The 26,933-nt window shown below is 41.1% G+C and overlaps 2 protein-coding genes and 1 non-coding gene across 4 annotated transcripts in view; 2 read left to right on the top strand and 1 right to left on the bottom strand.

Moving 5' to 3' along the window:
* Positions 1-712, bottom strand: part of LOC138598559 (alpha-1,3-mannosyl-glycoprotein 4-beta-N-acetylglucosaminyltransferase A) — a 33,780-nt gene extending 33,068 nt beyond the window's left edge. For both annotated transcript variants that reach the window (XM_069670360.1, XM_069670361.1), the window contains exon 1: positions 544-712. In XM_069670360.1, the coding sequence (XP_069526461.1) occupies positions 544-634 (91 nt within the window). In that variant the 5' untranslated portion in view covers positions 635-712. The remainder of the gene's footprint in view (positions 1-543) is intronic.
* A 986-nt stretch (positions 713-1,698) lies between these two features.
* Positions 1,699-1,770, top strand: trnaa-ugc (transfer RNA alanine (anticodon UGC)). The gene has a single exon. It is a non-coding gene; the product is annotated as a tRNA-Ala (tRNA).
* Positions 1,771-10,418: 8,648 nt separating this feature from the next.
* The window catches only part of mmp17b (matrix metallopeptidase 17b), a 30,769-nt gene continuing 14,254 nt past the window's right edge, over positions 10,419-26,933 (top strand). Inside the window, exons 1-11 of the mRNA XM_069669371.1 lie at positions 10,419-10,568; positions 12,376-12,508; positions 12,593-12,746; positions 13,027-13,135; positions 13,296-13,473; positions 16,877-17,053; positions 19,685-19,781; positions 21,060-21,133; positions 21,254-21,403; positions 23,313-23,579; positions 23,974-24,341. Coding sequence (XP_069525472.1) covers positions 10,440-10,568; positions 12,376-12,508; positions 12,593-12,746; positions 13,027-13,135; positions 13,296-13,473; positions 16,877-17,053; positions 19,685-19,781; positions 21,060-21,133; positions 21,254-21,403; positions 23,313-23,579; positions 23,974-24,341 — 1,836 coding nt within the window. The 5' untranslated portion in view covers positions 10,419-10,439. The remainder of the gene's footprint in view (positions 10,569-12,375; positions 12,509-12,592; positions 12,747-13,026; positions 13,136-13,295; positions 13,474-16,876; positions 17,054-19,684; positions 19,782-21,059; positions 21,134-21,253; positions 21,404-23,312; positions 23,580-23,973; positions 24,342-26,933) is intronic.

Genomic DNA, 26,933 nt, shown 5'->3' with positions numbered 1-26,933 from the left:
CCGAACCAATCCAAACCCTGAAATGTTTGTGTTTGGATCAGGTAAACCAATACAAAATTGCTTTGAAAACTAGCGCAGAAGTAGAACTGCAAAACAGGGGATGTTCCAAACTAGCTCATTCTGATCCAGATTAAACGTTTTCAATAACTGGGCTCAGAGTCAATAATGTAAAGTCAGTATGTTGACCTGACCCCAGGATGCACAGGATGACTGTATGAGGATTACATCTCAATCATATGAATTCTGTTTTACAGCTGGAATTTCAAATATTTTTTGGGATAAAATAGTGCCTGCCTCAGAAGATATTTTATCCTCAGCCTTTTGAATGAAAAGATACCGTCGTAAAATAATTTCAGGTGTTGAGCTAGTCACCGCAGCTACCTGTATGTTTTATATGCAAAGTTTGACAAGTAAATTTAAAATATTTGAAGTTGTCAAACAGCTACATAACGACAGGTTGTTAAAAAATATTATATTTTCGGATAATTTCACAGTCAGGTATACTGAAATTGAACTTTTTAGCAAGCTTCACTCACAGCTTACCTCCATCATTGGGAATCGATTTAATCCAGGTAAGCGATATAAAACAAGCGACGGCCAGCAAAAATCCAAATCTGACGGAGTAGAACCTCATTTCATTTCTCACAGACAGTCCGTCCGTTTTTGTCCGCCGACTCGCCCCCGGTGAGTTCCCAACCGGCCAACAGGTGCATGTGAGCGACTCAGGTAAAGTGCAGTTTACGCTGTAAACTAACAGTTGTGACTCTATCCTGACGTCATAGACAAACAACACAAAAGCGTGCCTGCATTTACCTTTTCCGCCTCCGGGACCGAAAGTGTGACACCATGACGGCTCACTTCAACAATAAGATGGAAAGTTGCCAGAGCGATTCACAGACTGGTACTATGTTAATGAGAGGGAAACAGCGACATCTGCCGATGGACTGAGAGAACACTTGTCCTGTCATATCGTGCATTTCGTAGACCGTATAGCGTCTCATAAATTATTAAAAAAATGATATTTAAAAAAATGATTTAAAGCAGCGTACTTTGACAAGGACACACGAGAACCCCCCCCCCCACAAACCCCAAATCTACTAGAGTATTTAACTTTTTTGTCTTTTTTAAGGGTTGAAAAGACTCCGAGTAATTATCAAAACACACAATACTTTATTTGTTTTTAACGTACGTAACGCACTTTTAAAAGATCATTTGTATTCATATTATATAGTAGCTACAATAATGGCACTTCTTTTATTTTGTGATTTTAAAAAAAAGTAAACCTATTAAATAAAATTAATTATAGACTACTTGTTTTTTGATGTGCCGGGACAATGTTTTATAGCTCAATTTCCGTCAGTTTTGCTCAGTTTAAGAGATACCCCTAACGTTCGTTAACTACACATTTGAAGTAAATCTAGATGACTATAATTTCGGTGTTCTCTTGTAGTTATTTTGCAACCTAACATTATATTTCTAACATCATAAACCGCCGAGAAGGGGTGTAACGTCTGCGAGTTTGAAGTCTATTGTATGTCCGCCAAGTCATTTCAGTAAGTGAAATTAACCGGTTTCATGTGTAGAGATCGACTTTTCGTCCCCATTATATGCAAGTAGCTTAATTAATCTACATTTACATACATAAGAACGCAGGTTAAAAGAAGTATAAATATATTGATTTTCTCTGCGGAAGTAACTGGGGATGTAGCTCAGTGGTAGAGCGCATGCTTTGCATGTATGAGGCCCCGGGTTCAATCCCCGGCATCTCCACTCTTTTCCTTTAACAGCACATTTCTGCGCTTTTCATTTGGCCTTCTTTCACGGTCATCGCCTTTTAGTAACAAACTAATCAAATCAAAGGTAAATGTTTTACCTGTCTGTACCTCAGCTGCATCAGGTACAGTTCGTAGACCGAAAAACGGACTGACCGAAATGGGAATCTGACGCCTTTATGTTTCAGAGATACAAAACTATGACAAAGTTATAATTTGTTTGGTGTCATTGTCACCAACTCAGCGTCTACCGTTACCTAGTTAAGATGTGAACGAGATTTACCAGGCATCGAACGTTCGAAGATAACCGGTAGTCTAGTTAACCTTCAAAATAAAAGCGAGACATCTAAAAAAACAAAAACGGTAAAAAGTAAAGTAAAGAAATTATTTTAAGACCAAACAAGGTCAAAACATACTGCATTAAAAAAAACTTATAGCCAAGACACAAAAAATAAAGTAGGAGTATTTTTAATGATTGTTTAAGTTGTCATACTCTGTAGAGTTAGTATTTCCATGGTAGTTTCTGTTTCTTCCTGACTACATTCAGCCAGGTTTTTCAGTTATTTGTTTGACAGGGTCAGTGGGTATTTTCAGAATAAGATATAAAATTGATATATGTTGGCAAAAATATGTTAGGCTGTAGATGCAACTGCCCAACAGTATAAAGAAGTCAAAAATTATTAGATTTACCATATTCAATTAATTGTACCAAACTGTAAAAGTCAGTAATCTCAGTCAGACACTGCTGTGGACCTCTCTTCCATCCAAAGCTGCTCTGGCGGTTTACCACCATCTGATCACCAGTCACCACAGGTCAGCTCCGTCACACCAGCATCAGGGCGGTCCATTGTCAACAACATTTCTTTTTACAGTGTAACAGCCTGTTAGCCTGGGGCTAATGGTCCCACAGATACTCCATCATCAGATATTATGAGTCTATGAGACACTTTCACTAAAAATAGGATTCAGATGACTCAATAATGGCTGTTTAAATCTGTTAAAGTGTCTCACAGACGTGTACAGAAGGATCCCGTGGGTGCAGGACTTCAGAGGCGGTCACCCAGAGGAGTCAACAGACTCACCATGAAGTCCAAAAAGAGCATTTTTGTTGCTATGGACAGCAACAAGATGAGCCCCACACAGACCCAGACACACAGCTCCATTCATGTATTTAAAAGGTCCCCACCCCAGCATCCATCACCCATTACCCCCAAGTGACCTTTGACCTGTCCCAGCAGCTGCATGTGGGAGGAAGAAGCCTGTTGTCACAGTGACAGAGGAAACATCTAATCTCAGTTCTTCCCGGAAACATAGATTTTAGGTATCCATATGACTTAATTAAATATGAAAGAAGAACTTAACGTGTTGTATTCTACCCAATTTTTATCTTCCATGCTAAAGATATTATTTTTATCTACATATGTCTGATTGTATTATCTTTTTATTTTCGCCTCTCTTGTCTTCATCTTCATTGTGATCGTATGTTAACAGGTTAGAGCCTTCAGACGACTCAGGCGCTGCTGCAGCTCCAAAAGTCTAGAGAATAGGAGGCTCGCCCATTGTTACCGCTCTGCTAATTCTAGTTACAAGCATTACGTTACTTATAACCAGTACAGGCGTGCGTTTTCATGGCTGGAGAAAGTGTTACATATTTGGACCTTTGTCTTGTCCTTGTTTGTGCATACTTGGCCACCCAGGTGTCGCCCTGCATCTCTTCATGTGGGTGTTTAGATTTGTCTTGTTGCTGTTGTGTCTTCATGTTTCTTCATGTAAAGTCCAGATGCCTCCTGGCTGGATTTTAGAAGTGGATCCCTTCATGTTGCTGTTTTCTCCTTGAAGTCTCCTTACACTGACCTTCCTCTGATAAAAGGTCAAAGGCCACCGTCTCAGTCTTGCGCAGAGTTTACACTGGTTTTTTTTTTACGGCCAATTTGGTTGTTAATATTCCAGAATTGAGGCCACGTAGAAAAACTATCGGACATATGCTTTGAATAGCAATATAAGCCTCATTAATTTCAACATGAATGAATTCATTAGACATCATCCTAAATGTGTGTCTCTGCCTTTCATTAACGTTGAATGACAACTTTACAATAAGCTACATGAAGAAGCCATACAGGCCTGAAAAAAGAAAAAAAAATAGCCTCATCGGTCCAAATTTGTTTGAGGTCAGTGTGCGGCTTCATTGAACACAACAGCTCCACTGCTTTTGCAAAGCTGAAGCCATCCAACCCATTGGGACAACTTCCAAGTTATTAACCTTTTTCCTCTGTGAGGCGGCTTCTCTGGCTCTGCTTTTATCCGGTTCTCGAGCAAGAAGCCACGCTCTGCAGCCACACTCGACACAGGAATTGTGCTGGCAGTCTTTGCCAACTTTGCCCAGTCGGAGTAGATTTCCCTGAAATCTTGGATGATAGATTCTCAGGACCTGTGGAATTTCAACCCGGCATAGCCACGCAGCTGTGTCACCGTCCGCACTGCACCTGGCGGAGTACTGAAATGCAAATGCTAAGTTCCTCTGTGCCGTTGTCCGTCTCTGCCTGTCCATCTCACCATGTTTTAAGAGTGGAGGAAAAGATGTATAAGTTTATATTTAAGTTCTCCTGGCAACACAACACAACAACACAATACAATTAACACAATAGCCTATTCAATATGCCATTACACATTTTTAAATTACTTATTTATATGGCATATTTTCTAACCGGACATTTTGCCCGTTTATATTTTTATCTGCCTGACAACTACTTGTGATGCCAGCAAAAAGCCGGTACATACCAGCTATTGTAAACCCTGGTCTTGCAATATTGGAGACACTTGTGTCTGCACAGTGTTCAGGATTGCAGCAGCTTTCAGCAAACTGATTCATAACTTTATAATCAGGCCATTGACCGGCTCCTCTGACATTCTAATCGACCCAGAGCTCTGTGGACAGATGTAGTCGCATGTGAATCTTTACACCCCAAAAAAGTCAAAAAAGAAAGTCAATTTTATGACAAACATGAATGTCAAAAAGCTTGAAACACGGGAAATGCTCTGACACACAAACTGCCTAAGGAGAAAAATCTTAGACAAAAACAAACATATATTTCTTTGATTCAGGATATTTGATCTTCTCAGATTTCTCTCTGTGCAGTGTGAGGAGCATCAGTCAGTCACTCGATCTGCCTGAAACGGATCAGAAGAATCAGGTTTCCTGCAAAAACATCACATCAGCCTGAAATGTGTTTTTACAACCAGCCATCGTCCATCAGCAGACAAAGAGCAGATTAGATGGACCTTAATGATCCCAGTGGGACGCTTCACCGCTAATAGAAACACGACTCAAGAAAGAAGGAAGGATTGGTGGTATCGACATGAATCAGCCTGCAGCAGCATGGAAACTAGTGCAGCACACACTTTTATTCTGCTCTTTACAACAGGTTCTCTGCTCTTTAACTTTAAATCATTAGGATATCAGGAGAGTGTAGTAGGAGGATATCAGTGAAGAAAGGGGTCAAAATGTCGGCTTTGTTGACCCCATAAGAGTCGATCTGAAGGCTTAAACACAAAGAAACGACAGGAGAAAGAAAGGAAACAGACGGCTAGAAAGAGAGGGATGCAAATCTGTCTGTCTTCATTTTTAGTTTTTAATCTGCACGTTAAGAGGATTGTGTGTAAAATGTTAATGCCACCATGAGAGAAGATACACATGAACATGCAGATGTTGCACACATGCAAACACGCACAAAATCTAAAGCCATCTTTGCTGCGAAACACTCGCTAATCCTCCACCGGGTCAAACACAGGATTCCAGACTCGGAGAGCACTGTGTCATGACTAATTGTTTTAATTTTAAAATCATATCTTTAAATGTATGAAGCGTTTGTGGAGCTGACAGATGGAAGAAGACACACAGAGTGACTCAAAATCTTCTTAAGTGAGAGAAAGAGGCTTTTTCTGCTTCGTGCATGTGTCAGTGGGTGGGGTGGGGTGGGGGTGGGCGGGTTACGAGCCGGGCTTTGACTGAAGAAGAAGAGAAAGGACCCATCTGTTCATATGGAGGCAGATAAAGAGAGAGGGAGGACGGACGCAGACGAGGAGGAAGAAGGTAAGCGTGAAAACATCCTGCTGTGTGGTTTGACCCTGTCGTTTACTGCATGTTGGACTGGGTGTGAAGATGTTTGAGGTCTATCTGATGCATGCAGGTGTTGCACTAACAAAGTGTTGGAGGTCAGAGGCAGATGGGGACAATGTTGCATGAGTCAAGACCAAGATAAACTGAATTAGTGTACAGCGGCTGGGCGGCTTCTGTGCAGCTATTTAGTCTCATGGGAAAATACAAGTTTAGGAATCTGTGCAGGGGAGATTTAAAAGTACTGAGGTCATAAGTATCGCTCGTCCAGCCCGGAAGATTTTTACTAGAAATAAAGTTTATTTTTGACATATTTAGATTAAGCCAAGTCTGGTGGGAAAATTCAAAGTCTTGTTTCATTATAACTTGTAAAACTTAAAAGATAATCCTGTGATGAACCCATAAAAAAGCAGGGAACTCAGAGCCCCCCGAGGGACGGCCGTGAATGGGTTGGACTCTAATGTTTCTCTCACTTTCCACACGTTGACTGAATGTGTTCTCGGTGTAAAAAAGGTTCAGTTAGTTCGACTCTACGGGCTTCTAAAACAAGTGTTACCGAGAGATTGAGACTCTTATTCGTAAGGCCAAGTCTTTAACGAGAAGTCTGATGGGAAGAAGAAATAAATCTAAATTTGAAAAAGTCAAACAATTAATAGGATTGCTTTCCTGCTATGGTCAACTCTTACCGTTTTTACACATTACTTTCCTGTTCTTCAGACATTCTTAATCAGCAGCGAGGTGGTGAAGACATTGTAACGGCTGACCTAAGCAGCTACAGAAAAAGTTGTCAGTAGTTGGTGGAGACCAAAAACAGAGCTAAGAAAAGAGTTGATAATGGACGTTGCTGCACATTAGACACCGGTCTCAATTAGAAGCAGATTTACATTCATGTTTATCTGGTTGTCTGATCAGTGAAGCACCGTTTTTTTCACTGTCACTCAAACACCACACATCACATTTAGGCTACTGATCGCTGTGGTGGCACAGACAACATGAGGACCTGAATGGTGTCAGTTGTGGAGTTTGTGGAGGAAAAGGAGCAGTGAGAGATTTATCCTTTGATCCCAAGAGAGTGAGAGGAAAAATAAAGCTGAACTTCACTTCTGTCCGAGGAAGACGGTAAAAATCCGGTAGGTGTAGTGACAGGGGGAGGAAAGTAAACGATCAGCTAGAGCTTAATGTGTGCATTTGAATTCACAGCATGCGAGCACAGCATCTCAGTGTCTCCGTCAGGTGATCAGGATGAAGGTTAAAGAAACAGACCACAGTGAGAGTCAGGAGGGACGAGGAGGACTCTGCTGCGTGTGCTGCTTTATAGATGGAAATAAAGGTTGAAATAACAAATATAATGTTTTTTCTCTCTCAAGCGAGTTTTTACAGTAAACCATACGTGTTCAACAACAAACACAACATATTCTAATAGCTTCACAGGGGTCTCTCTCTGTCTCCCTCAGTGCAGCAGGTACGGGTTACAGTAGATATGTTATTTTTGTATACAGGTAAATATTCGTACAGGTTCATGTCAACAATTTTATAGTTTCTCCATCTTTGCTGTGCAAGATTTCTGTGCAAAAAATAATTTAAAAATAATAACATTTTTCTACTGTTGTTAAGGCAACCACCGAATCATTAGCTGTCATTAACCTAACCGTTATATTGTAAACTGACAGAAGGCCCGCCTCTCCTTTCATCCGATTGGACAATCAGAAAAAACGCCCATGATGTTGGGCGCTTTTCTGCTTTGAGTTGAAGTTTTTTCAGCTCGAGGTGCTCGGAGCGTTTCCTCAAAAACGAGAAAATAAAATAAATCAGTGTTTGCAGACCGTCAGCAATAAATAAGAAAAAACTACAACCTACAACAAAACCAGTGTAAGCTAGTTTTTCAAAATAAAAGGACCTTTGATTTAAAGGTTTGTTGGCTTTTATCAGTCCACCTTCTTGCTCGCTTTGCTGCTTTCATCTCATTACTCTAACACTCCTCTCTCCCCCCTTTCGTACCTCTCATCCCTCCCTCCATCCAGCCCCGATGCTTTAACTGAAACGGTACACCCTCTAACTTAATTAAAAGAAGCATCTTCTGTGGGACACGGACACACACACTCAGTGTCAGTGGTTCCTCCCCTCTGGAGTCTATGGTAATGTCCCTCCATCTTCTGATTGCATTGGGTATATCGTCTCCCGGAGGGAATACAGTATGGATGTTTCCCGTCATCTTCATTCACCGGCTGCTTTAACTCATTCATGCTTAGTGACATTGGATGTCAGGGTGTTTGTCCTGATTCTGCTGTCAGAGAATTCAGTCAACTCACCAGGAAACATTCGAGCACAGAGGGCAAAAGAACGTTTATTTAATTTATTTGTCTATTTTTTTGTCTCTAACTAAAAGCTGGGGATAAAAACCTTATGAAAAGTGAATCTGTTTTATGTGTGATGGAGGCGTATTAATGGGATTTTACAGAAATCTAAAGAGGATTTGGGTTTAAAAGTGTTTAGCCAGATTTGGGCTTAAATGTTGTACTTACAGAGTACAAAAATGTAAACAGGAAATGCAATGGTGTTGTACAACCTTCACTTCTATGTTAATGTTTTTTTACATTATTAAATATTTCTGCAATTCGACCTCAGCTTATTGTGAGTTTCAGATCCTTGTCGAGCTCTGAATTCACTGTTATTGTGAATTGTTAGTGTTATTTTTGATCCACAATTAGCAGCAGTTTTCAGCAAAACAAATTGTAAAGGTGCATTCACACACAAAAAAGCAACAGTTACTTTTTTTTTTTTAATGAAAGATCAGCCTTAAGACTCTCCTGACGTCCTTCGATTGCATCAAAAGTGGTAGATGTTTGCACGTCTCTTCTTGGGGACAGACCTGACATTTTTGGAATCAGACTTGAAAACATGCGCTATGATTTAATCATTTCAGCGTCCTTTTGACCTATTTTGGGGCCATACCACTTTAGTTACTTTGGCAGATGACTCAAGTGACACAGACGCAGACATGTCAGCAAGTGGTTTTCTGATGTTGGAAGGAGAAACAATTTGCTTTTGGTTTTGAATCAAGCTAAAGCTGCTGCACACTAACTGCTTAGCATCGAACCGCAGACAGAGACTGTTAGAGACTTTGGGTACTTTCGCAACTAAAGTCTGTTTGTTTGGTCCGAATCAAAGACCAAATTGTTACAATGTTACATTTTGCCTCAAGTTTGGTTTGTGTACACACGGCAGCTTTTACCAGCGGACCAAAAGTTTTGATGTGCGAGGAAACTGCTCTCTAAACAACAGTCTCTTAATCACTGCAAGATCAAGGCGATCTATGTAAAACTCACAGAGGCTGAATGGTGGGGCGTTGTTGTTGTCCCTCCTCTGAGGTAGTAACAGAGGCTGTCAGAGGCGAAACAACGTTAGTGTTAGCAGCGGAGCTAGCAGGGCAGAACAGCGCCGTGTGTGTATGTGAAGCATGCACAGTTTGTTTACACCTCGTGCACGTTTTGCTTCATCAAGCATTTAAGTTTGTTTGTTCAGCCCATATTTCTATAAGAGCCCTCACCTCGTCGCTCCCCCACATCTGCCCTCTGCTCATCTTGGCTGCGTGGCTGCCTCTGCAAGTGTCAATATCCGTTAACTACCCACAATGCACAGTGTTTTTGTTTGCTTCCTATATTTGGTCCTAGTCCTTTTATCTCTTGACCTGAATCGAACCGGACCGTGGTTCATTTGGAAATGGACTGAGTCCCGTATTTTCTGGCAGACTATGGTCCGATGGTTTGGTCCACACCAGAGTTTGAATGCCTCTACACACCTGTCCTGTCGGACTTTAGGAGTGAAGTCCGAAAGTCCAGACCAAAGCTGTCACGTGAGAAAGCACACTCAAAGTACCTTGGTAAGAGTTTGGGAAAGTTTGGCGTCATGGATTAACTGTTAAAGATTTTCAGCCCTCTAGGCTGTGAGGTTATACTAATGCAAGCACGCTAACACACACACATGCTAGCAACAAAAATGTTGGTAAGCAGGTATTTTTGAGTTGTTTATATCAACTTAGTTTAGTGTGCTAGCATGCGAATGTTTAATAATTAGCACTGAATAATGATCACCGATCTCTGACCTTATGGTGGTCCTAGAGGAAAAGTCAGGTGATCACCTCCATAGTAAGGATTCTTCTTAAAGGGCCCTTAAATATATCTTAAAAAAACATGGCATCAAAAAAAGGTAGCGGACTATGAGTATAGAAAGTTTTAGTGATTTGAACGAAGGACAGGAAGGAGAGAAAGTCTCTGAGAAACATTATGTGGATATTCTTGGTCACCAGAGGATGATTCCTGATGTTGTTAATGATTTTAACCCGTCTACTCCAAATTCTATCCTCGTTTAAATTCTCAACTTTAAATTTTGACATTTTTGTAGTTGAACTCGGAAATTGCAGCTGCACTTCATCTCCGTGTTTTAATCTTAATTTAACTTTTTGATTTTCCTTCAGGGACAGAAAATCATCTCCGACTCCAGCAGATTTGAAGATTTCTGTTACGTTTATATTCATGTAAAACTATGCAGCCAAGATGAGGATGTGGATTCTGTTTCTGTGCCTGAGCTCTGGATGGAGGCAAACAGCCTCCACTGCTGATGTGACCCCCCCACCCTCCTCTGCACCGGTGACATCCACTGAAGATGAGAGCACCCAACTGGTGGTAAAAGAAACAACATAAACATTTATAACATTGAAATGCATCCGCTATTTTTGGAACATTTTGGACATTATTTATTCTCAAAATGCAGAAATACATTTTGGTTTATGTCTGCCTCCAGCACTCTTCCTTAGACATCAGCAAGGCAATCATTTTATTTATTTATCTATAAGCACAACACACATTAATCATTAGGGATGTGCAAAGATATCAATACAGCAAAGTATCACGATATTTGTTTTCTCGAGACCATTGATTTTCCCACCCCTCGCATCGATACACTTAATGGACTCAAAATGCCCTCATATTTCCCTGAAGCTCCTGTGATCACAACAATCAGATGTTGCTGTCTGTCGCTGTTTTTTCCCGGCATCCGTCACTTCTGGCAATACTTCAGAGGCGAGTATGGTGGAAAAAATAAAAGCAGACGTTTGAGGGCACCTCGGCTTTGCAACAAAAACAGAGACTAATAATTTAGATAACCAACTTATGATATCAATAACAAGACACCCTGCAGAAAGCCTAACTCTTTTTCTCCACACACCTCTCTGCTGTAACCGAGGTGCTGTTACACAGCGGCTTGTGGCACTTTGCATTTTTCAACCGACCCTGTTTTGCCTTTAAAGTGATAATCTCTAAGATTTTCATTTAAATAAATGTCTGTTCTCTATCTATCGCCTAATGAGGTAACACAATGGTGATTGTGCCTATGGCCCACTGTTGAAAGCCTTTTTTCACAAGCGGCCCCCAGTTAGTGACGCGTTTTCCATCAGCCAGCAGTGGTTGGTCTGCCAGAGAGGGTAGGCGGAGCTAAGCGGCTGCTTTTCCGCTCTCTGTAAGTGTTGCGAGTAAACAGTAATCTACTATGGCTGAACAAACAAAGAAAAGATGGATGACCACAGATGCAACTTCAACAATAAGTGAAAATCCAAAGAAAAAGAAACAAACTCGACGCTCAGATGAAGGCTCAAACAGTCAGCCAGGAAAATCAAGAGTCACAACCGGAGCCAACCATGGACGTCACACATGCAACACTGTCTGGATATCTGGGAAGTGTGCTCCTGTAATTACTGTTTATCGCTTAAGAGAACGAAATTGAGAGATTATTACTTTAAAGATGTTGTGTATCAAAAAAATCCAAAACCAACTGACGTGGTTCTGAATGACATGTTTTATAAAACAGCGCCATAACAAGGTCCGTATTTAACAGGAGACACCTCAATTCATGCACTTACGGGACAGACGTACTGGCGGTCGTCTCTGTATGTGTGTGTGTATGTTTCTCTGAGGAGCATGTGTGGAGACGCTGCTCCCAAGGGGTGCGGGAGGGGCACAGCGGGGGGGGGGGGATTAGAATTTAACCAATCGTGGGTGACGACCTTGGGGGGAGACCAGGTTTATTCAGGAACTTTACACCAGGTCAAATCATAGACTGTCTATAAGAAGTGGACGTAGTGAAGCCAATGCAAAAGTGCCTCATATCTGCATTCTGGATAATGTCCAGCAGGGGGCGACTGCACTGTAACCAAAAAAGAGTCTGATTGTACAGAAGTCTATGAGAAAATGAGCCTACCTCCCCCTTAAATTGATACCTCAGTAAACATTTTCCTCATAATTTATGGTCTCCATCTCTAGTTTCAAGTCTTCCTCCACCCTCTCTTCTAAATGTGCTCACTTCTGGCTCCAATAAAACAAGATGGCTACAGCTAGAATGCCAAACATGATGCTTCCAAAAGGTAGTCCACCAACTCAACTAGACTTGTTTTGGATGCAAGACGTTCAAGACGACAATCTGCTCTTGTGTTCACAGGACTGGTTGATGAAGTATGGCTACCTCCCTCCCTCTGACCCCTCCACTGGTCAGCTGCAGGCCTGGACCGCTGTCACTAACGCTGTCAGAGCCATGCAGAGGTTTGCAGGCCTGAAGGACACTGGAGTTGTTGGTGAGGATTGCAGACTGTGGCTGGGAGTGGTTTTATGATTGGTGTCTAAAATTGAAACTGCTCCCTCTGTTTTCTTGTGTTCAGACGAGGACACGACGGAGTTGATGAACAGTCCACGATGCTCCCTTCCTGACGAGGATGAGTCGTCCAAATCATCGGTCAACCGAGAGGGGAGGAACATGAGGAGAAGGAGGAGAAGAGCGATCTCCATGTGGACACGCAGGAACATTAACTGGAGGTTGGATAAGATCTTGTCATCTATACCAGAAAATGAGCTGGTAAACTCGACCAAACATGAGCTTTTCTATTGTACAATGAGGAACTTGTTTAAATACTTGCAAACAGAAACAGGGCACCAAGATCATCTTACTCAGCAGTGCAGTTTTGGGTTCATCTAACCCTTTACCCCCTTAATTATGTTTAATTTGCCACATGAGCTATACAATCCTTTTGTAAATTAATAAACAATAATTACCTTCAGGTCATCTTTGGTCTTCTTCTCTGTCTCTCATTCTTAGGCTGCGTTCATACCCGTCTTCCTCCCATCTGTCTCGAGAGACGATTCGCTCACTGGTCTTTTATGCGTTAAGAGTGTGGGCGGAGCCAACACCGCTGGAGTTCCACGAGGTTGGTACATTCATCTGATACTGCATTAAGACATTTGTGAAAGATGGTAGATATAGGGTTCTTACAGGGCTGGTACCCATTATTTATACAGTCAGAGGTGCCAAACTGCACATACTTCTGCTCAGCCCTAAAAACTCAGCACCCTTCCTCTTGTCTTCAGGTGGGTAGCCCAGAGGCCGCAGACCTACAGGTGGACTTCCTCCATGGTTATCACGGTGATGGATATCCCTTCGATGGGGCAGGCGGGGCAGTCGGCCATGCTTTCTTCCCATCAGACCCCGCCCGGGCAGGTGGAGTTCATTTGGACGCAGAGGAGGAGTGGGCCTTCAGACAGCCAGGTGGAACGATGTTAAAATGTATTCTGTGACCGACCCGCCTGATTTCAGCAGCAACACCTCCAGTCTTCTCCAACCTGTAAACTCTAACAACTAGTCCACTCCCAGATTCACACGGCGGCCATCTTCCTCTGACTTTATGTTCAGGGTGGGAACTTCAGATGCTGTTATCATGTTGAACTGCTTTAATTAATTACCCACTGAAAAGACAATTGGTAGTGAAAATCCCGAGGGACATCAGACCATATTTAAATGTAAAACCACATATTTGATAACTCATTAGCTACCTTATGACAACGGCTAATGCTAGCCTTCAACCACTTCCTAGCTAACGCTACATTAGCTATGAATTTACACCCTCCCCAGTGTGTAACTCTGCCAAACGTAACTGTAGCTTTCAGCCCCTTCCTCGCTAACGGTTACTGTCAAGTAAGTGGCTGAATTATTGCATGAGTTATGGTCAAACTGTAGCTGATTGGTTGTTATAGCTTAAAATAGGGCTGATTTTTCCTCCACATTTTCACTGTACATTGTTTTTGTAGTTGCTGACAGATCGACGAAGTGGTGAAATGATGAGGATTTTTAAGATATCCTAAATTTATATAACAAAAACTACGGTTTTATAACATCATAACAGTATGTGAGATTATTTGAGGAAAAATAGCCGCTATGTGAATATGGATCTTGAATATTAATGAGTTTTCATGACATTTAAGATAAGATAGACTTTATTGATCCTCCATTGGGGGAAATTCACTTGTTACAACAGCTCAAAGTAAAGGACAGGGTAAAACAAATGATGGATAAAAAATGGCAAGACCAAAAAACAATAAAATGCAATGATAATATTAATAATAAATATATACACTATGTACGCCTATCATTTCACATGCTTCTTCACAAACATGTAAGCAATATTTGAACGAATTATCTACCATAATGCTTTATCTAGCTGTACAAACCTGAACCATTCCACAGCCCTAGTTTATTCACCATAACGTGTTCCTTATCTTAACCATACCAACATGTTTATGTCTGGCTAGGGTTGGGTCATTAGAGGACCCTTCCTTGAATCCATCCATGTCCTTACACTTATCCAGGCCAGGTCACAGTGGCAGCAGGCTAGAGTTGTCACCATACCAGAATTTCAAACTTCAGTACGCTACTAGTTTTAAAACAAATGATTCTCGATACCTGTTCTGATGCCATGGCAACAAAAAAAGAAGTCCTAGGAACACAAAATTAGATCATTGTCTTGAGGCCTTTGCAGCCATTTTAAAGAAAAGAGACATTATCAGAATGTTGTTTGTTCTGTCCAACGGCTCCACCTGGTGGTCATACTGACATACTAAGTCAGACATTGTCCCGCATCAGTCAACCCCAATGACGAGCTCTTCAACATTTAATCAGATCGGCTGACCCTGAGTAATTATGTTTTCTCTAATTAAACTGATGTTTAACTTGTCCAAACATATCAATGAAGATATCTGTAGAACTGTTCAGGCTATTTAAAAAATACCATCATGTAGAAACTACATTTCAACAAGTCCAAACAGATTTACAGATATCTTTAATTTAATGAAACATATCAGTCATATCTTTTCCACTAGTAAGAAAAAGTGTTAGAGATATCTACTGTTAAATTCAATGTGCTGATTGTGACTTGTTGAAATGTAATTTAACATTTCAGATATCAACAACTGTATTTCTAAAATGTAAAACATATCGGGCCCGTTTCACAGACAAGGCTTTGATTGAGCCAAGAGCAGGCCTTAATGTGTCAGTATCACAGAGAAGGCTTAAGCCTAGTCCCAGACTAAAATGCCTGTTCGAGCTGTCTTAAGCGAGTTGCACAGACTTATATTAAAATAGTCATGGATTTAGCCTGTTCTGGATTAAACTAAGCTGACAAGAAAAGTTCAACTTCTTGTGAGTTAAGACAGCTCAAACAGGCATTTTTGTAACCCCCCCTCTTGCCCAATGACAGCTGGAATAGGCTACAGCCCCCCATGACCCTAACCAGTATAAGCAGTATAGATAATGGATGGATGGATGGATGGAATTATGCAGCAAAAAATACAATTTAATCTTGGATATACAGTATATGAACACCATTTAAGATTTCTACAATCCACATTTTGACAAGCTGAAATCCCTTTTTTTGATTTTTAAAATCCAATTCTGACAACTTATGAAAAGAAAACCAACTTTATCTCAATATCAATCAATAATCAATAACTTTATTACATTTTTGATATCTACATTTCGATTAATGTCTGCAAAGTAAGATCAATACTTGGATATCTGCAACGAACATTTGCACAAGTAGGAATTTAATTGTTATCCACAGCAACCGTTACCGCTAGCCTTCTTAAAATGAGCTAACACAGCTGTTTTTTACTCACATTAAAGAGGGGGTATTATGCTGTTTCACATTTTAAGACATATATATATATAATATTACAATGGTGGATTATCAGACTAAACATGGGTGAAGTATCAAATCTGTAGGTAAAAGTATGTTGGAGTAATCCCCTGCTAAAAAAGTCTCAGTCTGCTGTGAACGCTTACATTCAGACAGACTTCTCTAGACGCTTCACTTTGTGATGTCACAAAGTGGAGGAACTCTATATTTTGGGCATCTGCCCACAGCAGAACTTCCTGCCCGTGGCACAGTTCAAGGACACGCCCACCCAGCAGCTCAGTCTGCCTAAATTACTCCACCACTCTCTGGATCCCTAGCAACGGTCTGTTCTTCATAGCAACGGTCTGTTATCGAGAAATAACAGAGCTCAGAATCAAGTTTTTAACACAGCTGTGTGAAAACATTAATAAGACAGTTAAACAGTCAAAATAACATTACTGATAATATGTCAACCTGGAATTATAACAGCAGGACTCTGATAGTACGGCCTCAGCACTGTAACACATCAAAATTAAAGTGTCGACATCTGTAATTGAGTTTAAGATGAGACAAATAAACTTTATTAAGATAGGACAATGATCTCTAATTGCACAGAAAATTGCACAAATTATTTAATAACACACATTTTATGAAGCATTTTCATAAAATCACAGTAAAAATTGCAGAATATTATTGCACAGTAGTTTTTGAATAGAAGGTTATGGTAAAGGTAAAGGTTGACTTGTTTTCATTAAGTTACAGATAACGACAATGAATGTTTCCTCTATAAAGACCTAATTGTTGATCTTTAATTAGAATGTCTAAAGGTCAAAACTACATAATGGACGTGTTTTCTTGGGGTTGTTTCTAGTTAGAAAGCATCATCTGATATTTACAGTCTCTGTTAACGCTACTTATTAAGCTAAAGTGATTTTCAGTCACTCCTACCAAAGAGAAGATTGAATATAAGAATTTGTTGTTCTCTCTCTCTCTCTCCTCCAGCCTCCGAGGGCACTGACCTGTTCACAGTGCTGGTCCACGAGTTCGGCCACGCACTCGGCCTCGCTCACTCCTCATCCCGCCACTCGGTGATGAGGCCGTACTACCAGGGACCTGCAGGGGACCCTCTCCACTATCGCCTGGCACCCCAAGACCTGGAGCTCATCACCCAGCTCTACGGTGAGGTTTTATTTTGAAAGATTAGACCGCATGTCAGAGTGTCTGCCTTGAGAATTTATGGACACACTGGGCAAGTTGTTGAAAAGTAATTGGATTACGGCTACCGGGTTGGATCAAATCTTCAGAATGAGATGTTCAACAGAAAAAAGGATTCCGAAATCGGACTAGATCCGTTAATCTAATCTTGGCTTTTATCCGGACAAAACCTCCAGTTTGTGTTACAACTTCTGAGTTGGATTGGGATAACTTTGGATGTTCCTGATCCCAGCAGAGGGGAGGATTCAGGCTGGATTACAGGAACAACATTTTGATAAAACTTTTAAATTGGTCAAACAAAACAACATTTTTACAGTGTGGATTATATAGAAGACATTTTTTTTATATTTTTAACTTCAATTGCTGTATTACTTCAGTGACATAGCAGATAAAGTAGATATTTGGGTGGTTAAAAAGGAGTTTGTCCCCATGAACTAATTCAACACATAGCATCAATATCAAACATGAAATATTTAAAGCAGCTGTGAGGAACTTTTATTTTGCATGGATTTTGGCGCCCCCTGTTGACAAGGTATGTAGTGTGTAGTCCCGTTTAGAGCTCTGACAATCCAAACTTTGTAATCTTGAGTCTGTATCTGCATCAGATTGATCCAATGCAGTTATATTTTGACAAATCAGGACAAAAGGAACTACTGGGCCCTGAATTAATCCTGATCCTGGCTGGTGTACGAGGATTCATTTATTGTGAGAAACAAACTGTGTCAGCATCATGACAGACAGACAGAAAGAAGGAACACTATATTATTATTTTTGACTTAATGTGTTTAGATTTTGGAGAAGGCTTACAGCTGGAGCTTTATGGAGAACAGAACAGCTGGAGCCTGGTGTCCTTGGCTGACCCCTGCTGTGTTAGTGAGGAAGTGCAGACGGACAGTTTTATCCTCCACATTATGCTCAGATGCTCCTGTCAAAGCCTTGTACTGTTAAGAATCAAAAGCAGGAAACTCTGAAATAAAATGTGTGACTGTTTCTTAATTCATTTTATCTTTGCATAATGTCATGCATGCTTCCTCCACATCATCAGCAGCTCATGAGACGGACAGCTGTGTGCTTGGATCTGCAAACGTCTGTTCATTTCCATCTGCATGGGGATCAAGCAGCTGCTCTGTTTAAACACATCCCTCTGCTCTGGTTCAGATGTAGTCTGTTCAGTTAGACTTTGCAAGAACACTGCATTTGTTTTATGAAATTTGGCCTTGATATGTGCCAATGATTTCTCCGACTAAGGTCAAAAAATGAATTTATCCAGTTAATTATCTAGCTGCTTCTGTGATTGTTGTGGCCTAAAATGTCTGATTTCACTGCCTAATTTTTGAAAAGTTTCAATTCAAGTTGGCGTATTTTGAGGCTCCTTTTCTGTGTAAGACGCCAAATAAATAAAATGTGTAAAAACTGAATGAGACTAAAGTCAACAGCCATGAAATTTCTCACTGCACGTGCACATTTAATGCTATCCATATGTTCAAAGGAGAATCTACATGTTATTTATTACATTCACGTAGTTCTACTCGTTATTACGTGAATGGCTTACAGTTTTCAGCAGTGAAACATTGGAGAATAAACACAAGAAGTGTGTCCTTAAAGAGACTCTAGTTTGAGACCAGATTATGTAGCTCATGAAAGAGGAAGAGAAATTGAATGTTTTCACTCTGTTACTATTACAAACATGCTACATACACTCTGGCCTGAAATACGCACATGCACAAACTCTATGGACTCTCTGGACATGCAGTAATGGAGAGATGTCAGAGTGAGGGGGCTACACATGGACATGCGCCCCGAGCAGGGGATTACGTGCCTCGCTCAGGGGTGCCTCGACAGTGCCAATGAAATCACAGGGCACATCTCCAGCTACCAGTCCCAAATTCCATGTTTGGTCCGTAGCAGGACTTGAACCTGGCCACCCTCCGGTTCCCAAGTCCCTACAGACTGAGCTACTGTCTACCCCAAAGAACACATCAGCCGTCTGCAAAAAAAGAGCAAATCTCTAGCATGCAGCGTTCCAGATATTAAAGATACAGTAAAAGATGCCCTTCGTTGTTTAGTAAGAAAGTTTGGTGACATAAATGTTTTAATGTGCGCAAACAAATAGGATGATTGATCAAATTTGCAGAAAAGTTGTAGCAATTGGCCAAAACTGCAAGGTTGAGAAAAAGTTGTGGTGGTTGAATTTGCGGGAATGCAACATTGCAACTTCCTGGAGGGACTGATTTTTGCATGATAAACATGAGGTCAAAAACTGTAGCACATGAAAAAACTGTGGCCTTTTCCTAACCATACTAAATATAGTTGTAAGACATGTAATAAGTCTGATTTCAGAAGATTACGACAGCAGAAGTCGACTTGTTTTAACACTTAGCTCACTAAAAGTTCTTCATATTTATTGCATTGATAATGTGTATTTCAGAGCAGCAGATTGTTGAAGCTTAAAGGAAAATAAAACTTCTGCACACGTATTTGATCCGCTCATTACCGCTTTTAGTATTTTCTTCTCTGTCTGCAGGATTATTGCTTCATCATTACTGTCACGATTTCTAGCTGCTCTATTTCAACAACAGTTTGATTTTTGTTTAGGTAAGAGGAGCCAGCTGCTGGCCACTGACGCTCCTCAACTCGCTCCAGAGCTTCAGCTGCGCCACGGAGGACACAACCCTCATCCTCACACACACAGGTTTGACTCACAATAAATACATCATCTTCAGTTTTGGGCATCATTGTGTGATTGTGTTTCCAGCTAACCGTAGAACAAACACGTCTGTACAGGAATGTTTAGAACTTCACAATAAAGATGAAATTAATTTTTAAAGCTATTTTAAGATTTATTCCAATGATCAGAAGTCCATGTCTTTTTTTTAGCTTCTCTTTATGTTTAGATTCAAACTCAAGTTATCAGATAATTTGCTGGTTAATATGATTAAAAGCAGTTTATTGTAGTTTTTATTGAGATGCAAAAGATCTGATCTAAATTGTTTTTGTCGTCTGTGTTCATGAGTTAAGTACCGGCATAGACTTCATAGAATGAAGTCCCTTCATTGTATTTTTCATGTGTGAAACTAAAAACAGTTTTTCCAGGATGTAAAAAAAGCAAAGTTTTATTGCATAATTTAAGTTCCTTTTTTATAATTAATACATAATTGCATGTATATTGTAGACACATATAAATGTTACTGTTTTGTGTTTAGAGTTTAGAGTTACCTGGAAGGAAACAGGAATGCTTTCATATAGAGATAGTGGCTGTGCTCGAAATGCCAGACTATAGACTACATACTAAATACTACATACCATACACTACATGCTATATGCTGCATACTGCGTTGGCGGTAGTCTGTAGTATGGAGGAGCTTTTCAAATTATTTTTGCAGTATGCTATGCCAGGCGGAAGTAAACAATAACCGCTGCTTTAGCTATAGCGCCCCCTTCTGCTGGAATGGTCTATTGGTGCACTTCTGCCTCATGTGGCAAAAATGAGAATTACAACAAAATTAAGAAAAATTGGCCTGACTCTTTAAAAAGGGAATTAAAAAATTAACCTGGAAAAAAATGTAAGTAAGTGAGAGAAATTATACACAACACCTCAACACCTCCAACCTTAAAAAACTGTTTCCCTAACTATTTGGGAAATGAAAAAAGGGACACAGAAGTTTAAGGCTGGAAAAAACTTTTTTTAAAACCTGCATCTGAGTCATAACCACAAAAGCAAAAACAACACAGATCCTAATGTGCATCTCAGGGCTTTAGTAAGTTTTACAGCACTCAGTGAGAAATAACAGAATCATTTTGTCTGGAGTTGTAACTATTGCAAAGACACTCAGCAACACACGACAATCCCTTTCAGGTTGTCCAAAATGTAAAGCTACACTTCACAAGAAAGAATAATTTCTACACCATTTGGTTTCAAAGTTCAGCCCTGATTTTATTCCAACATGTGAAGTGTGTTTTCTGCCTGCAGCTCGGTCATCGATCGCTGTAACAGCAGCTTCGACGCGGTGGCGAGGATCAGAGGAGAGACTTTCTTCTTCAAAGGTCTGAACACACCACATAATTACAATTACATAACAGACAGTCAAGACAACATTTTGTCTGGCTCCCTTTTAACCCACTCTTTCACTTCTCCTCCTTCCTGCCGCCTTCCTCGTCCTCCAGGTCTGACGATGTGGCGGGTCAACGGTGGGGGCTTGGTGTCGGGTCGGGGGGCTTCAGTCAGGAGGCTGTGGAGGGGTCTTCCTCCTGACCTGCCTCGTCTTCACGCTGTGCTGGAGAGACAGTCAGATCACGCCATCATCTTTATCAGTGGTACAGTGTATTCACATTACGTTCATACAGTATGAGTGTTACTTTATTTTGAAGGATTTGCTGGTTTTCGCCTCCACAGAGACTTTCATTTCAGGATTCAGACCAGGAAGAGAAATTATATCAAAGTTTGTGGACTCAAAACAGAAAACACACACAGCAAAACAGTGAGCTGTAAACCTACGCTTTGACTGTATCAATAATGAACATAGCCTCTGTTTGAAGCCTCAAGTTTGACATTTTGGCCTTAGCTAGTTATCAAAGCTATACAATCTACGCCTATAGATTATTTATTAGCCTGTTAATTTGCTAGTTAGCGTTGACAATTCTATTTGTGGTGGTAGCTGACCGGAATCTGGTAATTATGAGACATAAAAAGCTTGTAACAAACTTGCCGTTCGCTCTCACACATCTACAGTGAGAGAGCGAGCAGCAGGGGAACAAAATCACTACGGCCCACTGTCCATGCCAATGTATGAGAGACACCTAACGAGCTAAGAAGCCAGGTATGGTGAGCACAGACTCAGATCGCTGCTAATTAGTGCTAACATATAAATAAAATAATAGCAGAATTGACTGAATGTAAAAACTGCCTCAGACTCGTTGGACTGCCTGTTAGTACACTAAAGCGCACAGCAAGATCATTTGTTTGTCTGACATTTACATGGAAAAATCTCCAAAAGGCTCCAACAGTCAGTGACTGAATTAGCTGAGGTGACACCTCGCAGACAGCTAGCAGCTCCCACCTGTCACTCAAAAGCCTTTTTTACACTGCGGTTCTGCCTCAGTGCTGTGAAGAAGCTCCATCCTCATTCCACCTTTGTCATTCTACATTGGACCAAGCAACGCCGGCATAAAGCCGCCCCAGTGTGTGTTTTTAAACAGCGCTCCAGTGTTGCAGAAGCAAAACGTGCGTAAGGTGTAAACAAACAGCGCGTGCTTCAAATACACACACACTGCGCTGTTCCACCCCGCCGGTTTACACAGACGGAGTTTTGCCTGTTGTGCCTCTGTTACTACCTCCAATGCCGGCTCAGTGGTGGAACGACTTCGCCCACCGTCCCGCCTCTGTTCAATGAGACGGAACATAACAGAGGCGTAATAATCCTGCCTTGAACTGGCAGTGTAAAAAGGGCTAAAGAGGCCTAATGGGAATAAATAAAGCAGCAACCTCTGGAGTTGAAAAATGAAGAAAAATGAAATGCACAAGAGCAACTGCAGTTCCTTGAGTGGCCACTTGAGGCTCCAGAAAACAAAAAAAAACATTACAGCAGGTGGGAAATTTTTTTACAGCAGAAATAAACATGTTTACAGCCTGGTACAAAAAACGGTTTTGTTATAAATAGCTAATTTTATTGTTCAAGATAACTGTACGGGGGGTGAATTTTTTTATAACCGGTTATTTTCCGTTCACCTGCCGCTTTCTCGCTGGGTGAGCGAGTTTGATAAGTAAACACCTGCAGTCAGTCACCACCACAAACAGAATCTCCTCCTGGTTAAGTTAAATTAGCTCATTTACCAGCTAATGAATCAGCCAAGGACACAGACTGTTTACCTTTGATAACTTGATGTTTTTCAACCCCTCACTCCTCTGCAGCTCCACCCTCTAATGCAAATTTGGTCACTTCAGGCTCCAGTAAACCAACATGGTGGCGGCCATATTTTGGCTTCATTTAGGCAGTCTAGAAACCAATGGGTGACGTCATGGTGGCTACATCCATTATTTATACAGTCTATGGGATAACCTCCATTCTGGTGTCAGCCTCAAGTGGACATTCGTTGAACTGCACCTTTTGAACTTCTGCTTTTGGTCTTCAGCCCTGAAGGTTTCTGCTTGCCTACAGCTTGACTGTTCTTTGGTAAATTTGGAAATAACAAAGAACTAACCTCTCCAGGTGGTGTCTTGCTGCAGGTTCACAGTACTGGCTGTTCAGGGATCTGTCCCTGCAGGAGGGCTACCCGCAGCCTCTGTCTGCCCTCCGGATGGGGCTGAGCTTAGCTGGAGCAGATGAAGATAATGAAGAGGAGGAGGATGCAGCAGTGAGGTGGGGTCTGGTCTGGGACCCACAGGAGGGTCCTCTGTGGGGAAACATGGGAGGCGCTAAGGAAGACGAGCAGGAAGACGCCTGGACTCGCCTGCTGAGGGAGGGAGTCAGCGGCATCACCACAGAGAGCGACGGTGAGGACAGGATGTATCTATACTTCACATTGTTTGTTCTCACATGCATAATTCAAAAGCGAGTGTTATTAATTATTAACAAACTCAACACATTGTTTCTTCCAAATGCGGCAGACTCGTCAGCCGCTTCAAAATATGAAAAACTAATGTGAAAATACGAATTATTGTGATGAAGATTTGATTACATTTTGCAGATGCACATTTGCAGGAACAAACAGTTAAAACATCTGAAATAGTTCAGAGCAAAGAAGCTTAAGATTAAGCAAAGAAGATTAATCAGAAGATGTAAGACAGGAGGGGAGAGGCTGATAAAACAAGCACACAAGTCAGACAGGACAAAATAACATTCAAATATATAGACTGTGTGTTGTTAAACCTCCTCTCCTTCCTCCAGGCTCCGTCTATCTCTTCAAAGGAGACCTGTACTGGAAGTTCTTGTTTCCAGGCTCCCCGCTGCAGGAAGGCTACCCACGATCCTCTGCAGCAGACTGGCTGGACTGCCCTGACTCCGCCTCCTCGTCCTCACCCATCGTGGACGACCTCTCCTTGTCTCTGTCTCCTCCTGCAGGGCGGCAGGAGCTCCGTGAGGGCTGGAGGGAGGAGAGGGAGAAGGAGGGGGCAGGAGGAAGAAGGAGGGACAGACATGAAAATGAACATAAAGACGCACAGGACAGAGGTTCACACATCTGGACACAATGCACCTGTCAAAATGGAGCCCCTGGTGAAAGGACCTCTATGTCTGCTGTCCTGCTCCTGATCACAGTGACTCTGTTAACTTTTTAAAGCTGCACACAGTCAATATAAGTCAACTGTCTTATTCAGGTGTGACAAAAAGCATAGCTGAATACATAAAAACAATGCAAAGACTCAATTAGATGTGAATTTGTAAGCTGAGTTGATATTTTCTGTGTGGCTTCAGAAATGGCCAAGCTGAACTCCATTCAAAAAACAAGGATTATAAAAGTTGTTTGTCTTTAGGACGGGTGTGACAAAGCAAGAAGTCAACCTTTTCTAAATCTGCATCAACACGTAAGTATTTCAGCATCCTTTTGACCTGTTTATAGCAACTAAATCACAACAGAAATCAGTTTAATCTGGCTTCATAGCGCTGTAGTAAGACAGATTTCAGCCCACTTGTGACTTGCTAGATACAGTGAAACTGCCACTCAGCGGAGACAGATTGACAGGCGCTCCACAGCGGAAACAAATCCTGGCACTGATCCGAGCTAACAGCTCAAACTGGGCACTGGTCAGCCTCAAGGAGCTGGAAGCAGCAGGAAAAGTTATCCAGACAGTTCATGGAGGGGGAGGGGCGATTAACTGAGCTGGGGGCTCCTCCAGGTGATGTTATGAAACGCCTGGCTTTTGTTTTTTGACACATCTAGACGGGAAAATATCCCCAATTCTGTTTAACCAACACTAATAAACACAAATGAGACCATAGTCAAAGTTGCGCGAGGCAAAAACAATGCTTCTCTTTGTCTAAACTCAGCTTTAGACTAAATCAGAAAGTAACAGAAGAGAACAACATGGTTAGCCTAGCATAGCATACAGACTTGAAGCAGGTAGTAACAGCTGGCCTGCTAATTTGATACCTGAACAACAACGCCAGAACTTCTGTGCAGTTCCTCCGTCTATAGAGTGATGAAAAGATCAGGGCGGTGAGAGGGTTTTAGTTTCGTTTTAAAACTGGCAACTTTACTGTGATAAAACCAGCCTCTGCTGCTGTTTGCTAACTCCGAACACATGCTTGTTCCAGAGATACCTTTAGTTGTGTTTGTGATAGAATTAAAAAATGATGTATTGTGAAACATGAAATACAACTGCTGGCTGTGAAATTATTTGTGAGCATTACTTTGGGAACTCAACATCTTTTGTTATTTGACTCCATATGTTATAACCTCATGTTTCCCACAATGCAGCTTGTAGTCTTCAGTCAGTAACAGCTGCTGACTCAGGTGACACCACTTAAATGCAGTCTTACTTCCACACATCTGTAAGTGACCTCAGATTAATGCATCTTTATTATGAAATAAAGAGACAATTCAAATGTAAAAAAAACAAAAACATTGTGTTGAAAGCAAGGTCAGGATGGGGTTAGACTCTGACCCAGGTCATTTTTGTTACTAAACAAACTAAATTTGAATAATAAAACTTTTAACAAACATTGTTTGTTTTTTAATGGAGACAGATCGCTTTTTCATTGATTTGAAATTGATAGATTTTTCCAAACTGTAAAATTGATATTTATCATGAAGCGGTCATTGCATGGGTGAAAAAGTGAAAAAGAGTCGCTCCTGCCAACGTTACTTGTTGCGTTACTGCATTACCTGCTGAGAAAAGTAACCCGTTAGATTACTTTTGTGTTACCAAAAATTAAACCCTCTTTGTGACTCGTTACACAAGTTGGTTATATTGTCAGGACGGCGTGTAGCCTACTGTACATCTACCTTTGAATGTATTGACTCTACCGTCATTGCAGAGCCTCGTTTACGGCCCATAATCTGTCACTCTGCAGCCTAATAACAGGAATGACAGAGGCAGTATAACCTTAAAGCTCTTTATTATGCTAACAATCTGACAGTGAACTGGGCAGAGGCATACAGTATTAGGCACAGCTGTTTCCATGACAACAATACAACACGGGCTCTTAGTCCCACCAGTGTTGTGGAGCTGTGTTTAGCTGCAGACGCTTCTTCACATTTGAAGTTGAGCTCTTCACAGCTGACGAGCACTTATCCTCCAGACACAGCTTACATTTCACCGTCATGTTGTTCTCGTCCCTTTCACCCAAACATTCAGAATACTGTGAATATTTCCACAAAGTAAACGCTGTCCTCTCTTACATCTCGCTAGCTGAATGCGCACTGACACAGCTGTGTTTACCTGCCAAGAAGGAGGAGAGAAACAGAAACAGTGCTTCGGGGATTTTATGTTTTTGTGGCGACAAAAAACGGATTACTTTGTAACGTATCACCCCCAAAAATATACAATACATGCCAATGAAGAAACTTGTGTTCTGCAAGGTAAAATTACAGTTTTTTTCAATGGAGTCTGGAGGCTTTGAAGAGGGCGATGTATCAGCTGTTTATGATCAAAAGAGGGATCTTATGTTTAGAAAAAATCTCCTTAGAGACCCTTTAAGTAAGACTAACAATATGTAATTGCCGCCAAAGGTTGCGTTGCAGTCATTACAGCCTAGTTCACTGCTGAAGAAATACACTGCAGTTTTTGTACCCAAGTTTTTAAAACCCTAACTTATGTACAAATAGGGCAGAGGATTGGAATCACACTTGAATAGTGGATCACATTTTTAAAAAGTGATTCATATCGAGTGAGACATATTTGAGATGT

This window comes from Semicossyphus pulcher, unplaced genomic scaffold, assembly GCF_022749685.1.
Source record: "Semicossyphus pulcher isolate SPU_LCO1_2020_fin unplaced genomic scaffold, fSemPul1.0.p SCAF_2, whole genome shotgun sequence".
In the NCBI taxonomy this organism is placed as follows: domain Eukaryota; kingdom Metazoa; phylum Chordata; class Actinopteri; order Labriformes; family Labridae; genus Semicossyphus; species Semicossyphus pulcher.
The sequence above is the reverse complement of the archived record's forward strand: the minus strand, read 5'-3'. Positions and strand labels throughout refer to the sequence as shown.